Raw genomic sequence first — 15,656 nt, forward strand, 5'->3', positions numbered from 1 at the left:
CCCCCAGACTGCTTGTTCATAAGTCCTTTGGCAGCTCAGTGGTGCAGTGGTAGTTCTCTTGCACAAGAAGGTCCCCATTTGAAAGGAACCCATGCAAAGCTGTTTCCATAATGCACCAATCTGTATGTACATCTGGAATAAAATCAGCATAGGTGGATCCATGCAGCATCTGTTGTGGTGACCCAAGAGGAAAAAAAAATATATGCAAAAATAAAAACCGGAAGCAGCCAACAGAATCACATACAAGCTTTTCAAAGTAATTTCATTCATTTGTGAAACCTTCTATGTATGTTTTAAATAACTACATGTCTAAAAAAATAAAAAATACACATTCTAATTTAGGATTCTAAATTAAAACGCATTGCTAAGATAAAATGGAATATTTTCTGAAAGGAAAATTGAGTTTGAAAGTCTTTAGACATCTCATTTAACGTCAAAAAACACAGACACAACAAATCTTCAGTATTTCCTGAAGATATTTAGAACTCAGCTTTAATACCTGACTAAACCTGTCTTGTGTTGTCATATTTAGAATAGTTCTTGCAATTAATTTAAAAGTGGGAACAGGTTCCAAATGTCTGGGTTACATGTCTGTAGAGGGGTGACATGTCTGATTTTACATTTAGAACAGGGATGGTCATTGGTCACTTTAACTGTGACACTGGAGGGAAAAAATGTGAAAATTAATTTAAAAAAAAAAAAAGGTCTCATTTTGCTGCACAATAATACGCGGATTAAACTCATGAAAACGTATAACAAAGTTGCCTCACATATTTGACATTAGATTTCCCAGAGACACCTGAACGCACCATTCCCCCTCCCCTTTCCACAGAAACAGCGCCCTCTGGCGGCCAAGAGCCGAGGCGCAGGCTCGTGTTTCTTTGTACTTTGTTTTTTGAAGCTGAAATCATCGACTGTAAATAACGACAGGACCGAAACTCGTCGCGTCTCTTTTTCTGATCGTGAACATTTGTACGTGTCATGGACGGAGGTGAAACTGTGGTGGTTACGGGTAAATAAGACGTGTTTTCTCAAAGAAATCCTCTGAAAAGTAGAACGGAGCTAACTTACGAGAAACTGGAAAGTTATTCAAAATATAAAATATTTCAGTCAATTTATTTGTAAAAGAATTGCAAAATGTTGTTTGGAAGAGAAAAACCTTTTCAAAGCGAACAGCTTGCAATGCACCGCCACCTTCCCCCCCGCCCACACACACACACACACACACACACACACACACACACACACACACACACACACACACACACACACACACACACACACACACACACACACACACACACACACACACACACACACACACACTACCAGCTTTTTGTATTTGTAAGGTCATAAATTAATTATAGAAAGAAAAATCTGTACCAACAAACTGCCAACAGTTTTAATAGTAATAAAATATGTTTAAACACCATATGCTTTTCACAAGTTAATTTAAAAATATTAAAAATTTTAGTTAAAAAAAACAGGTATTATGCAAAACTCACACTGTCCAAATAATAATAATTAAAATATAACAAAAAATACCATACCATACCATACCAGCTTTATTTATAAAACACTTTAACACAACCACTGCTGATACAAAGTGCTGTACACTAAAACATGTATTAAAACACAAATAATAAATGAATAAATAAGAAGTACAGTTTAAAAAATGTCTTGCTGGGGCCGAAAGCCAAGGAGAAAAAATATTTTTTAAAATGAACTTTAAAAATGGGCAATGAAGGGGCTTCTCTAAGAGACAAGGGCAAGCTGTTCCATAATGTAGGAGCAGCAGTAGAGAAGGCCCTGTCCCCTCTGAGCTTCCTTCCGAATCTCCTTACTTCCAGGAGCAGCTGGTCAGCAGACCAAACAGACCGACATGGTACATAAGGATGAAGAAGCTCAGAGCGGTAAGGTGGGGCAATACTGTGAAGAGATTTAAAATCGAATGTAAGAATTTTAAAATGTACCCTAAAACATACAGGCAGCCAGTGGAGTGAGGCCAAAATAGTTTAAAAAACACATTACAGTATATTACATTATTGTAGAGTTAAACAGATTAACATAAATGTAAGTATAAAGTGTTGTAATATATGCAGGACTTCCAAACTAAAACCACTTCAAAATAATGAGATATACAGAAAAAAAAACATGGGTTTGGGCAGGCCTGATGTACTCATAAATTGTGTTCGTCCCCAAGGAAAAAATCTAACTAGGAGAAAATCAATGAATGTAAAAACTTCTCACAAGCCACTTACAAATGCTTGCTCAAATACTGACAATTTTTAATCAGGTCATAGAATCTGGTGAATCACAGATAACTGTAAATTATTCTCTTTTTTCCACAATATTTTTATTTTATTTTCAAGTTTTACCACTTTTCCATACAGCCTTTACATTTGTATAGTAGCTTCATTAAACTTTCATACTATAAGTTGCTGCATTTATTTAGAGACAGAAATAAAAAAAAAACACAGAACAAAACATAATGCTCAAAACATTCAAAACAAGAATGCTCCTCCTGTTAACGAAGATGGTAATCTATATATAACCAAGATTTGTTTATAATTAATGCAAATTAAAACACATACATGGGCTGTCCGTAAAGTATAGGTCCTTTTTATTTTTTTCAAAAACTATATGGATTTCATTCATATGTTTTTACGTCAGACATGCTTGAACCCTCGTGCGCATGCGTGAGTTTTTCCACGCCTGTCGGTGACGTCATTCGCCTGTGAGCACTCCTTGTGGGAGGAGTCGTCCAGCCCCTCGTCGGAATTCCTTTGTCTGAGAAGTTGCTGAGAGACTGGCGCTTTGTTTGATCAAAATTTTTTCTAAACCTGTGAGACACATCGAAGTGGACATGGTTCAAAAAATTAAGCTGGTCTTCAGTGAAAATTTTAACAGCTGATGAGAGATTTTGAGGTGATTCTGTCGCTTTAAGGACTTTTCACGGTGCGAGACGTCGCGCAGCGCTCTCAGGCAGCGTCATCAGCCTGTTTCAAGCTTAAAACCTCCACATTTCAGGCTTTATTGATCCAGGACGTCGTGAGAGAACAGAGAAGTTTCAGAAGAAGTCGGTTTCAGCATTTTATCCGGATATTCCACTGTTAAAGGAGATTTTTTTTAATCCCACAAGGAGTGCTCACAGGCGAATGACGTCACCGACAGGCGTGGAAAAACTCACGCATGCGCACGAGGGTTCAAGCATGTCTGACGTAAAAACATATGAATGAAATCCATATAGTTTTTGAAAAAAATAAAAAGGACCTATACTTTACGGACAGCCCTCGTATATTGAAAAAACAATATAAATCCCACAAGGTTTGGGAACTGCGTTGTCCAAAAAGACTAGTCATCCATTACTTCATCTGTTAAATCCAAGTTCTTAATGTAGTTAATGAAAGGGCTCCATATGTCTCAAATACATGCCGTTTAACCTTTAATATGTAAGTTATTCTCTCTAATGGAAGGCTTGCTAACATCTGTCTTATCCATTGAGTAGTACTAGGTCTATGAATCATTTTCCATAATAGTGCAACAAATTTCTTAGCATAAAGCAAGCTGAGGTCTATAAATGCACGCTCATTCCTACTATAGTTATGTTTTTCTGGGTATAGGCCCAACAAAAAAAGTTTAGGGTCCAGTAAGATTTGTTTTGAAATAATCTTCTCGACTATAACTCTTACCTCTTCCCAGAAAATTTTAATCTTTCTGCTTTGCCAAATGCAGTGAAATAAAGTTCCTCTGAATTCCATACATTTTGTGCATACATCTGGTATATTTTTATTGTATCTATTTAAATCTATCGGTGTCACATATGTTCGCATTACCCATTTGTACTGTATAAGTTTAAGATGTGTATTTATAGACATAGTGTGAGCCTTAACACAGGCTGCTTTCCAATCCTCATCTGAAACTTCTTGATGCAAATCTTCTTTCCATGCATTCAACTTATACTGTGCATTTTCTGATGAATAAGATGTCAGCAACCTGTAGACTTCCGAAATAATACCCTTTCTCACTGTAAATTATTCTTATGTTTAATCTACTTTTCAGGGTTTGGACCCTTCAGAAAATACCTTGTTAACCCCAGCTGGACTGCTGCACAGGTAATATCTAATATTTTTTTGTTTTGAAGTGGTTTATTGGCTGCATTTGCTCATATATATATATATATTTTTTTTTTTCAGGGATTGAAGTCAGTTGGATTGGGAGAGAGAGTAAATGTTAACATTAAGGAGGTACCAGTGAGCTACATCAAAAGCCAACAGATGATTGCTGAGCTGTGGCGAACTCTAAAACCAAAGGTAGCAGTAGTCCAAATATTTGTTGTTTTAACTCATCAATGTGCAGGACAATCTGGTTGTGGTTTAGAAATCAGAATATCTCACATCCTGTCTGTGTGTTTCCAAGTTCGCGGTACATCTAGGAATAGCCAGAGGTTCCAGCGGCATAGTTTTGGAGCAGACAGCAAAGAACTCTGGGTACTCAGATAAAGACGTGTGTGGCTTTTGCCCTGAAGGTCACTGCTGTGTGGAAGGAGGACCTGAAAAACTGGACTCCGTGGTCAACATGAAGTCCGTCGCCAAACGGGTGAAACGAGCAGGGATGGATGCTGTTTACTCAAGAGATGCTGGCAGGTAGGCTTCTGTTCCCAGACCCAGTTAGTCATTCAGCATTGTTATGTTATTTGAATGCGCCATTTCATGAAGTTATTAAGGTATCTTTTAATTTCTCAAAGAGAGCTGTATCCTGACCTGTTCATTCACAGTTATTTGGGAAACAGAAATTTTTTCAGTCATGTTTGTCACTGTGTGATGAATTCAAAGGAAAACTCCATTTTCACCATAGCACTGACCTTTAAAAAGCATCTTGTGTTTAGTCCATGTAGTTTTAGGGTCCATTCTGGAAGTAAAGACATCATGGTTCCCATTTCTCACACTAACCCTGGTTGCTTTGTACCCTGCACGAGCGCAATCTCCACTCCCCTGCTGGCAATATTTCTTCGTACACATTTTTTGCATCATCGACAGGTTTGAGTATTTTTTTTTGTATTGTCAGACCTTGAAAAAATTCCAACCTGCAAAAGAACATTACTTCAGAGGCCCCACAAGTCGATCAGTACTATATATTTAAAACCTGCATAATTCCCAGTGTCAAGCAGTGATGAAGTGGTATAGAGGAGGATTTTCTTTCACCAAAACGTTAAGTCTAGGCTTGCATCTCAGATGTACTTTCTGCAAATTGTAGCTGAACCTTCGGGTCTTCTTTCTAAGAAAATCCTCCGCTTTACCTCTTCATGAGCAAGCTGTATAACTGGTGATACAAAATGCAAAACTTGCAATGGGCACAATTTCTCTAATTTCTTCTAGGTTGTCTGTGTCTTGGTGGCTTTCTTCACTCTTCTACTTCTTGCACAGTCACTCAGCTTTTGATAACCATCTACTTCACACAGATTTACCATAGAGTCTCATACTGTTTGTATTTCTTCATAATTGATATAAATAAAGTCTAAGACATATTCAGTGAAATGGAAATGTTCATGTATCCATCCCCTGACTTGTCTGAAGAAAACTGGTAATTAAAGTGATTATTACTTCCGCCAAGGACATAATAAAATCATCTGCGTTTTGTTTATTTTTCTGTCTTTTTGTTAGCAGGATTACATCAAAACTACTGCACAGATTTTAACGAAATTTTCACAACAGATACATATTAGGCCATGGAAGAACCCATTCAATTTTTGAGGTGATCTGGATCCAAATCAGGATTCTGGAACAAGATTTCACTTTCTATACGCTTTGAAGGATTACATCAAAACTACTTCACGGGTTCTCACCAAATTTGCACCACAGATAGATATTAAGGCATGGAAGATTCCCAAATTTTGGAGGTAATCCAGATTCGGATTCTAGATCAAGATTTCCCTTTATATAGGCTTTGAAGGATTTCTTCAAAACTACTTCACAGATTCTCACCAAATTTGCACCACAGGTGGATATTAGGGCATGGAAGACGCCACTGAATTTGGGAGGTGATTCAGATCCAGATTGGTGGACGTCAGAAATCTCTGATTGCTCTTGTTTACAGGTATTATACCAAAGGGTCCCTTTACTTATGCAACCCATCATCTTGGCTTTTATATTTTTAATTAATTTGTATAAAGTTGTAGAAATTTGCTTTCATTTGGAGTCTAAGGAAGATATTTTTAGAAAATTTTATATTGAGAAGCCTGATTTACTTTTTGTATTTGAAATGGCATAAATAAATTAAAGTGTGTAAAATACCAAGGGACCAAATATTTTTGCAAGGCACTGCAGCACATGGACAACAGCTAATGTTAGCAAGACTGAATGGCTCCTTTGTGAGCATTTTATTACAAATATCTGTCATTTTTTAGTCTGTATTTTTTCCTGTCAAGTGAGGTGGCGGCAGAAAGCCACTACACAGAGTGCTGCCTTCACTACAGACAAGGTCGCATGGACACATGCACACATATACAGCCACACACGAGGTTGTTTGTAGTATAGATGGTATGTCTGTACACTAATTACATGTATATTAAATTCTACAATGAAAAAGAAAACTCTTCCCAAAAAGTTTATTCCCTGATTTGCTCATCTGACATGATACATGTTCTTGTACTTCTCCCAGGTACCTCTGTGATTATGTGTATTACTGTTCACTGTATCACGGTCATGGGAGTGCAGCCTTCATCCACGTACCATCATCTGGCAGCCTGGCCTCATCCGACAGACTGGTGCCCGTCCTGCAGACCCTGATTCACATCATGATGGAGCAGCTGGAGGGCTCTTCACCATCAACGTGACGGCTTCATTACTGCAGGTTTCCTCCACACAGGCACATATACACAACAAAACAGGACACGCCGATGGTTTTCATTCACTTATTTATTCAAAATCAGAAAAAATACAACAAATTTTCAGATACACATTTAGAGATGGTGTGTTTTACACCATCTCAGCTGTAGGTGTGAAAAATTGAGGCCTCAGATGCAGAAAGAAGACAGAGTCTAGTGAAGGTTTTTGATTATTTTCTTGCTAATCAGTGAACAGAGGTTTTGTGAGCATTAATAAAATAGTTAATCAAGGCCCCCTCTGAGGTTATAGGAATGCAAATGATATAAACAGAGGTATGATGACAATGATAAACCTCAAACTTATTATTGCAGTTTGAATGCAATGATGCATCTTCCATAAACCTGAGGTTTGCACAAAGAGTTTTCTGAAGAATTCAAATGATAGAAGATGACTAATCCTTTTCAGATGCTTACTGTCTATTTACAATGGAAATATGGTAAAAACCAAACAAAAAAAGCTGTAATCTTGTCATTTTCTAGTCATGCTGTTAATGCGTTACCATGACTACCCGTAATCTACTCAACATGCCTGTTCTGTGTGTTTGCGCTTTTTCTTTTCATCTTGTTGCAGTTCTGACAGGCTTGTGATCTAACTTTAACTGTGGAACAACACACTCCTAACGAACAGTAATGCACCTCACAACAGCTCAGTGTGACGTCTAATCCCCCATAATCCCCCGACTGACACCGATGTAATATATAACAAACAATAAATATATAACATCACAAGCAGTTCGCTTGTCAGTTGTGATTCCTGTACTGATGTCACATTCAGAATCATCATATTATTATTTCATACCCCCCCCCCCCCCCCCAAAAAAAAACAAAAAAAAACACACACACAGGTAGCACTCTGCAAAAAAAAAAAAAGAAAAAAAAACATTCTGGAGAATTCATTCATTTAAATTGATGACTAATTAAGATACAAACTTTTTTCTTTTTTTTTTTTTTTTTGAGAAAAAAGTTGGTGATCATCAGTCAATTAAATGATTTCTCTTTACAGCTACAGTGTGCAAGATTTAGAGGTCCTTCTTAGCATGAAATGAATATTGTGTTCATAGCCATGTGTTCATTACTAATTACCTGCAGCAACAAATCGATGTTTTTTCATGAGCTTACAATGAGCCCTTCATAGTTACATGGGAATGTGCCCCCTCATGGAGGCCACCATGTTGTACCACCATGTTGATGCAGTTGCCCAAAAGGGACATAATTAGTCCACCTTTTGCTTTTTACAGCGTTACGAAGACTGAAGAAGGAAAAAGGACGAATCAGTGGTTGCTTCCATATACACTGTCTACTCATCGCTTGTGCAGGCTAACAGGTTTGAGAACCCTAATTTTTGTGAAATGGAGCATCGTATGGATTATTTCTCACAGTGGTTTTCAATCCGGTCCTCAACTACCACCTAACCTACACATCTACCATCTCTCCTGGCTCCGCCCCAAGTTCATTAACTCTGAATGAGTTAATCTTGGCAGAGCAGGGAGAGCTGCAAAATCTGTAGGTTAGTGGGACTTGAGGAACAGGTCTGAAAATCACTGGATTATTTCAAGAGATGACAAGGGAGCATGAATCCCCATCATCAAAGAAGCAAAAATATGTGGGGACGCAAAATCATGATTAGCATCAGAATAATGAAATCTGCAACCTCACCGCTCGATGGCACTAAATCCTACACACTGTAGCTTTAAAGTTAAAATTCTTCATCGATTTATATTCAATTATAATATTGTATATTTATGATCTTTTTGACATTAGGTATGCCTAAAAACGTTGCACAGCACTGTTTAAATTTTGACTGCTGATGTCTGAGCTCTGGCATAGATACAATAAGTTAAAAAAAGGGGGCTTCATTTAAGTCTGTGCTTTATTCGTGATTGTTTTCTTTTCATTTTTTGGGGGGTAATCAGTTTCAGCACTGAATTCTGAAGCAATTTGCTACCGTATGCCTCCTGCACAGAAGCCTTTGCGCTGAGAAGATGCATGTTTAAACCTGTTTTGTAATATATAAACTCAGCACTTTTGATAATGATACAGATTTGCTCACTCTTAGACAGCAGAATTGTTCTACGTAGCAAGAAAAGGTGTGTGTAGATATTTCAGAAAAAATAAAATGATGATTAATTCCACAAAATGTTCCTCTCTGTTGGGTGTCATGAGAGCTAGAACATCACAGTAGGAGAATGTGGACAGGTAGAGAAATTATGGAGAACCAGAGTGAGTTTATTGGGACAAAAATGGAGTGTGTGGTTTATTGTGATACTTTGGTTCCAGCATCAACTGAGAAACCTGTTAAGTTTCTGTCTGTTTAGGAGTGTGTGAATCATATGTGCAGCGAGGCAGAGTTACTGCTTATCGCTTATAAATGTTTTACATAGAAATCTGTAGTGAAATGTCCTTACCACATTTCACAGTACTTATCTTTTCTGTACGCATAAATGAGGTCTGATTTCAGGTCTGATCATCAATAGATCTTTTTCCCTTTTAAATATTCTCCGTGATAAATGCTTCACTTTCTACATAAATTCATTTCAGATGAGAAAATAGAGGTTTATGTTTGCTTGAGGATGTGTGGTTGCAACAATCTTTTTGGGAGTCAGTGGAGATGGAATGTCTGATGGTAAATCTGTGTCGCTCTGCTCCGAGCCCAAAAACATCAAGTTATACAATCAAAACAAAATACAGCTGACGTCATTCTTCAAGGCCGTCCTGAGTACACATGCTGTCCTGTGTGTCCTCAGAGGCGTTCATGTTTTTGGGTGAACCTGCTGCAGAACTACCTACAGAGGGATTCCATCTCCACTCTTAGACCACATGTGAGGTTTATCTAGATCCCCGTAGGTTTCTCCAGATGATGAAGTGTCTTTTCAAACTAATGACAAAGAGTGAGATGTATTTGTTTCCATACATATATTTTTAAAAAGAGTGAGGTAGATATATACTTAAAGGAAAAAAAAATAAGTTTTAAGTCCCCCAATCATGACACCAAAGAAAAATACATACAAAGGAAAAAAAACAACAACTTTATACTGAATCACGGGGTATTTGTACAGTGATTTAAACTATCACAAAAGGAAAATTTTAAAAATAAATAAATAACACTCCTACAGAAAAAAAAAGAAAAATCATAATCACCAAGCAACATTTCCAAGAGACAACAAGATAGCCTTCAAAACGCTTTGATTTGACTGTTCAGCCTCCATTTAAGACCTTTTCCATTTGTGGTGTTCCCTTCCCTGGACTTTAACCCATCATTTATTTGGTTTTCAGAAGCATCAACAATAAGACCTGTTTTCATTTTGAAGAAGTAGCATGCCAACAGGAGACATGTGTGACTGGAGGGTGCTGATGCCGAAAAAAAAAGAAAAAAGAAAGAAACCATCAGATGGATGAGAGATGGTTGGCGTAATTAAGGCAAATAAGACAAACTAAGTAGCTCTATTGAATCGGGAGGAGGCTGGAGGTGGATGGGTTAAAGTGCCAGATCTGGGAGAAACTTGAGCTAATCTTGACTTCAGAAGGAGGCACCAGGTGGGAGCAGGTACTATATGCTGCAGAGTGACGGGGGCCGGAGGGGAGGCTAGAGGGCGCCACAAAGCAGGAGAGGGGACGAGGCGGTAGAAGAGGATGATCCAGAGAATGGGTGTCGAACTAAAAAGCCTTTACTTTGACCTGAGATTGACTCGCACCTAGTGAGCAACGCTAGGCACAGGTGTTAGGCGAAAAAAAGGGTGCAGAAAGTACATGCTCACATATCGAGCTAAGGTGTCCATTCACAATAATAATAATATAATAATAATAATTAAAATAATTAATAATAGACATCCACAACATTAGAAGAGGAAACATTTCATAAACAAAAAGGCATTGAAGAAAATGTAGTGTTTCGGAGTAAAAGAAAACATGGACTGATATCTAATTTTTTTTTTCTTTGTTGTTTTAGTTTTGTTTTTTTTCTTTCTTTTTTTAAACATAGCTAGAAGATATAAGAAATAAACTGTAGTGGAGATCATAAAATACCACACCTGAAGGATTTCTTTATGTATAACATCCAAAAGAGAAAAGAATAAAATAGCAGCTTTGTTCTGTACAGACATAGAAGGAAATATCTGAACTGTAAAAAGGTTGAAAAAAAGTGAGAAACAGACAATGTGTATAAAAGTGATCCTACAGTCTAAAATACAACTGTAAGACCTTTATGTGTGTGTTTGTGTTCCAAAAAAGACGTGCTGTGGCTTCAAGGTTGTCTCGCAAATATGTTCTCGTTGTCTGTCTCACATGTGTTTGGTGTTGCATTGATTCGGGCAATGAAGCTCACGTAAAACTGATAAATAAGGGCACTGATTTGAATAAATGGAACTGGAGGCAAACAACTGTTCCTTGATTGTGGCCATGAGAAATTAGCAGTGTGAGAGACACATGATGCTTTCTGAAAATGGAGACAGACTGAAGCTGTGATTTAGAGTTGGCTGACTCCAAACACGTCCCACAGATATGTACGTAGAAGGCATTCATTTTTGGGCAGTCACTGCTGTGGTCACCAGCAAGAGCAAGAGTATGATGGCTTTTGCAGTATCAGAAAATGGGGAGAAAATTGTTCCTTTGACAAAGTGATTTGTTCAGTTTGTATCTTCTATATAATGTCAATTACTCGAGAGAAAAAAAAAATTAAACAAACAAACTAAAATCTAGTGTCTTCAGCCACATGTATATATGGATGGGACATGGGTTACAGGTATGAGAGTCATATCCAAAGAGGTGGTAGCTACAGGTGTGAAACATATCCATGTGGTGGTGCGTTGACATTCTGAGCAGCTACGACACATGCAGTGATTAACAACCAATCAATAGGTAGACCTGGATTTGATTCCGTCATGTCACCTGTGTGTGTGTCCTTGGACAAGAAACTTCTGCATTGTCTCAGTCCACCCCAGTCAGCTCTAAATTTGTATCAGTTTTGGTTGAGAAAGTAACCTGCGATGGACTGGTGTCCCATCCAGGGGGACTTTTACATTATCATCCATGCAGTGGAATCTGGGATTAAGCACGACACCAGTGGGCCGAAAGGCCCATATAAGACCTTAATTCGGCTTAGGCATTTCACGCCACTGGGGTCCTCAAAACTGAGGCATGTATGTGCTGGATCATGCCCAGAGAAAATGCACTACATGGACAAAATGCTCTAGCTGATGCTCCCTCACAGTGCAAAAAGATGGATACATGCAACAAAATTTGTCTTCTGCATTTAGCCCATCCTAATTACATTTACACAAAATCCAACCACTAGAAGCAGCCAAAGTGTGGCGCCAATTCCAGATGTAGAAACACTGCTGTGATCAAGGGCAGATCATAATTGGTAAGTTTTTGATGGTGTGAGGAAACCGGAGTGCCCCAAGGAAACCCAGGCGGAAATGGGGAGAACATACAAACTCCAAGCATAAAGTAACTGGGCATGGGGGTATTGAACACCATACTTTCTGTGAGGCAAGAGTGCTAACCACTGAGCCACTGTGTTGCATTAAGTGGCGCTTCTCATCTGAGTCCCTACAAGTAACCACTCATTTAATACAAAGGTATTCCAGCAGTACCCTACAATCCTCTGAGGATACCTGGTTCTAAAGACATTAAGTTGTCACCTTAAATCACTGGTTATCATTCAAATCTCACAACCATGCAGTAAGACATGCAGCACCAGAACTCCTTAGACTTTAAACTTCGTTTTTATGCAAAGATGTTGGCCAGAAACCTCGTGACTCCATGGTATCTCTCGCTAGCAGAGTGCTGACGACGAGATGACAGATGGCTGTGGTGAATGCTGTTCGTGAATAAATGTAGCAAAATCACTTAAAATAAGTGATTTTTTTTTCATTGTAGCAGCATTAATGGTAAATGTCCATCAATGGTAAATGTATGTATTACTTGGTTCTGTTGCTACTCAGAGTGTCAGAGCCCTACACGCTCAGTACTACCACTGGACATGCATGGAAATGTCTTGTAGCTGCTAACACTTTGGATACGACTGTCTGATAGATTTACCTAGTAACAGATTGAAGTTGTTCAGATGAAAAAAAAATGAGAATCTCAACCAAGATGAAATTCCAATGTACTGAATGTGTTTTTATACATATGCCAAATCCATTTGCTGAATTTACTTATTTGTTTCAGACCAGCCAATTTGTATATGCGTACATTCACATTACCAGCTGAAATGGATTTATTTATTTGTATTTTTCACTTCAAATTATCTTAAGCTTGCACGTCACAAACTTCACAGTCCGAAAAACATTTTCAGGTGTAAATGCGGACCTCCATGCTACCCAGGGTCTGAGGACCAACATGTTCTGGTATTAGATCCTGGCAGCCATTTTTTAACTCTAAATCACAGCTTGGAATGAGAATGGAGATGAGATAGAAAAAACATGATTTGGCAATAGTTTGGCAAATAGGTGACAGGCTGTCCTCTTCCATTTTGACCCAATCTTACACCCACAGACATAAGAACAGGAAAATGAAATGATTATCTCAGTCCAAAATTCAGAAGCGAGGCACATCCTCACGACATGAGCTGGTCTGCTCATGAAAGGAGTCATTTTGACTGAAGTAATTTTAGAAATGCTATATCATAGAGAGAATCATGTGTTTGTATAAATACACACTCAGATATTCACAACATTCTCTCTGAAATTATCAAGGATAAAAGTGCTCTTCTGTTGGATTTGCTGGCAGATATGCTAAAAAGGTTGGTTTTTAAGTTCATGTCTTCTAAGTCAGTAAGTGTGGCTGAATGTCTGAACTGTTTTCCTTCTTGAAGGATTCCTGTAATGCAGGCCGCACGAGAAGGACTCCCCAGTGACGAGACTGAGGAACCAGACGTGAAGTACCTTAACATGTTTCTGTGCCTTTTTTTAAGTTGTGAAGATCAAGTCTGACCTTAAAGAAGCGAGAAAAAAAAAATCTGCTGGCACACAGCAGAAGAATGTCTTTTCTTACCTTCTCCATCCATGATTGAGGAGAGGTTTGTGTTACCCTGTGTAGGAGGATGAGGACTTGGGGCTGGCCTGGCCGCACAGAGCTGTTATCAGCAAGCCGACGACTGGGGCAGCGGTAGCGCACGCTCATTCTTTCTACCCCCGTTCATGTGTGCATAGGGCTGCAGCTCGTCGAAGTTTGGACGCAACACCACCACAGGCCCGTTGGCTGGAACATGTCCTGAGTGCTTCTCCGAGGTTTGACCTGGAGATGCCAAGGCTGGGGAGGAGGGGGAAATGGGTCCCAATAATGGAGTACTAGGGCCTTGCATGGGTGTTAACTGCTGGGAAGGAGGTGATGTTCCTCCTGTACAGCCTGTTGAGGGGGCGGCCGCGGCAGACGGCTGCCGGGTGGATGCAGGGTCCAGTGGAATGTTCTCCATGTTTTCGACCTCCATGTCCAGCTCCTGGGTGTCTGGCGGTTTGTTCTCCTCACTGTAAAAGAAGCTCACTTCCCTAAAGGGAGGGTCGAGATCATCTTTGATGCTGCTGATGATTTCCAGGAAGGTCGGACGCATCTTGGGGTTATACTGCCAGCACATCCTCATGAGCTCAAATCTGCAGTTCACATACACAAGAAAAATCAAAAGTGCTCAGTAACTTTACTTGTTGTTGTTGCTGATTGTTTAAGAATGACTCAAGATTCACCTCAAGATTTACTCTTCCTTGACCCAACACCCACCTCTCCTCCAAACACTTATTGAAATACATTTATACTTTTATCCATAAATGCACAGGGGGACAAATAAGCAAGCCACTCAAAACACATTTTTGATTGTGGTAATTAAAAAAAAAAAAACAAAAACAAATTGGTGGTAGTTTCATTTTTGGCCCAGCAGGTGGCAGGAGACACTCATTTAAACCCCCTTTTTGAAGCGACAGAGAACTTGAAATATTTGGAACAAATAAAAACAAAACTGCACTACGTCACAACACTTAAGTCATTACTACTTAATGTATTTCTAATGGAACAGATTTATCTTTTTTGACAAATCTGTTTACTGTTATGCTTTAACATTCCTCTCCTTTAATTGTGAACGTTTGAGCTGACATGCCTGGATAAAAAAAATAAAAACACTAATAATTAACTTGCTGATTAATCTCATATGGTAATGTTGTTGCCAGGCAAATCTGAGCAGATGTGAACTAATTTAAACCTGTGTCGTGAAACGTTACGATACCATAAATTCACCAAGGTGTAAACATGCGTGCAGTTAAACTGCCAACTTGCTGTTAGCTATGAGACATTAAGTTGGCATACAATAATGATGTTTGAGCATTAGCTGCTAATTTTGATGTTGTTTTAATTTTTTTTTTTTTTTTTTTTTACGTACAGCAATGTAGCACATGCACCAGCGGTGCAGTAAACCACATGAAGGGTTCCTGTTCCAGGCCAGCGGTGGGGTTTGGAGAATGTCAAAACAACATTATAAAAGGGAGAATTATGATAATTTTCTGTGGTGCCACACCACACACCACAACTTCATTTATACAAACAAGCTAAGAATACTCCACGCTGCCTGCTGACATAAACACCTCCGTTATCCCTCCTCCAGGCTCGCTGTTCTCTTGTTTTCTTTCCTCTGTGTCCTTTAAACTTTCTCACTCCCAGCTCTCTCTTTTGCAGTCTACAACTGTCTATGCAGTTGGATGCCAGCTCCTCTCTGCACTGAGGAATTATGGGTAGTGTTTTACAAAGCACAAGCTTCTCTTCACACTCAGACGCAGCAGCAGCAGGG

General features: G+C 38.8%; 2 protein-coding genes across 2 annotated transcripts in view; one reads left to right on the forward strand and one right to left on the reverse strand.

The window, feature by feature from the left end:
* Nucleotides 1–808: 808 nt before the first annotated feature.
* pgpep1l (pyroglutamyl-peptidase I like) lies at nucleotides 809–6,862 on the forward strand. The gene is made up of 5 exons (XM_034176567.1): nucleotides 809–1,012; nucleotides 4,063–4,115; nucleotides 4,197–4,313; nucleotides 4,420–4,646; nucleotides 6,661–6,862. The coding sequence occupies exons 1-5, from the start codon at nucleotides 982–984 to the stop codon at nucleotides 6,833–6,835; spliced, it is 603 nt and encodes a 200-aa protein (XP_034032458.1). The 5' UTR covers nucleotides 809–981; the 3' UTR covers nucleotides 6,836–6,862.
* A 2,164-nt stretch (nucleotides 6,863–9,026) lies between these two features.
* Nucleotides 9,027–15,656, reverse strand: part of igf1ra (insulin-like growth factor 1a receptor) — a 242,427-nt gene continuing 235,797 nt past the window's right edge. The window contains exon 21 of the mRNA XM_034176564.1: nucleotides 9,027–14,475. Within this exon, the coding sequence (XP_034032455.1) occupies nucleotides 13,968–14,475 (508 nt within the window). The 3' untranslated portion in view covers nucleotides 9,027–13,967. The remainder of the gene's footprint in view (nucleotides 14,476–15,656) is intronic.

This window comes from Thalassophryne amazonica, chromosome 8 (genome assembly GCF_902500255.1).
Source record: "Thalassophryne amazonica chromosome 8, fThaAma1.1, whole genome shotgun sequence".
In the NCBI taxonomy this organism is placed as follows: Eukaryota; Metazoa; Chordata; class Actinopteri; order Batrachoidiformes; family Batrachoididae; genus Thalassophryne; species Thalassophryne amazonica.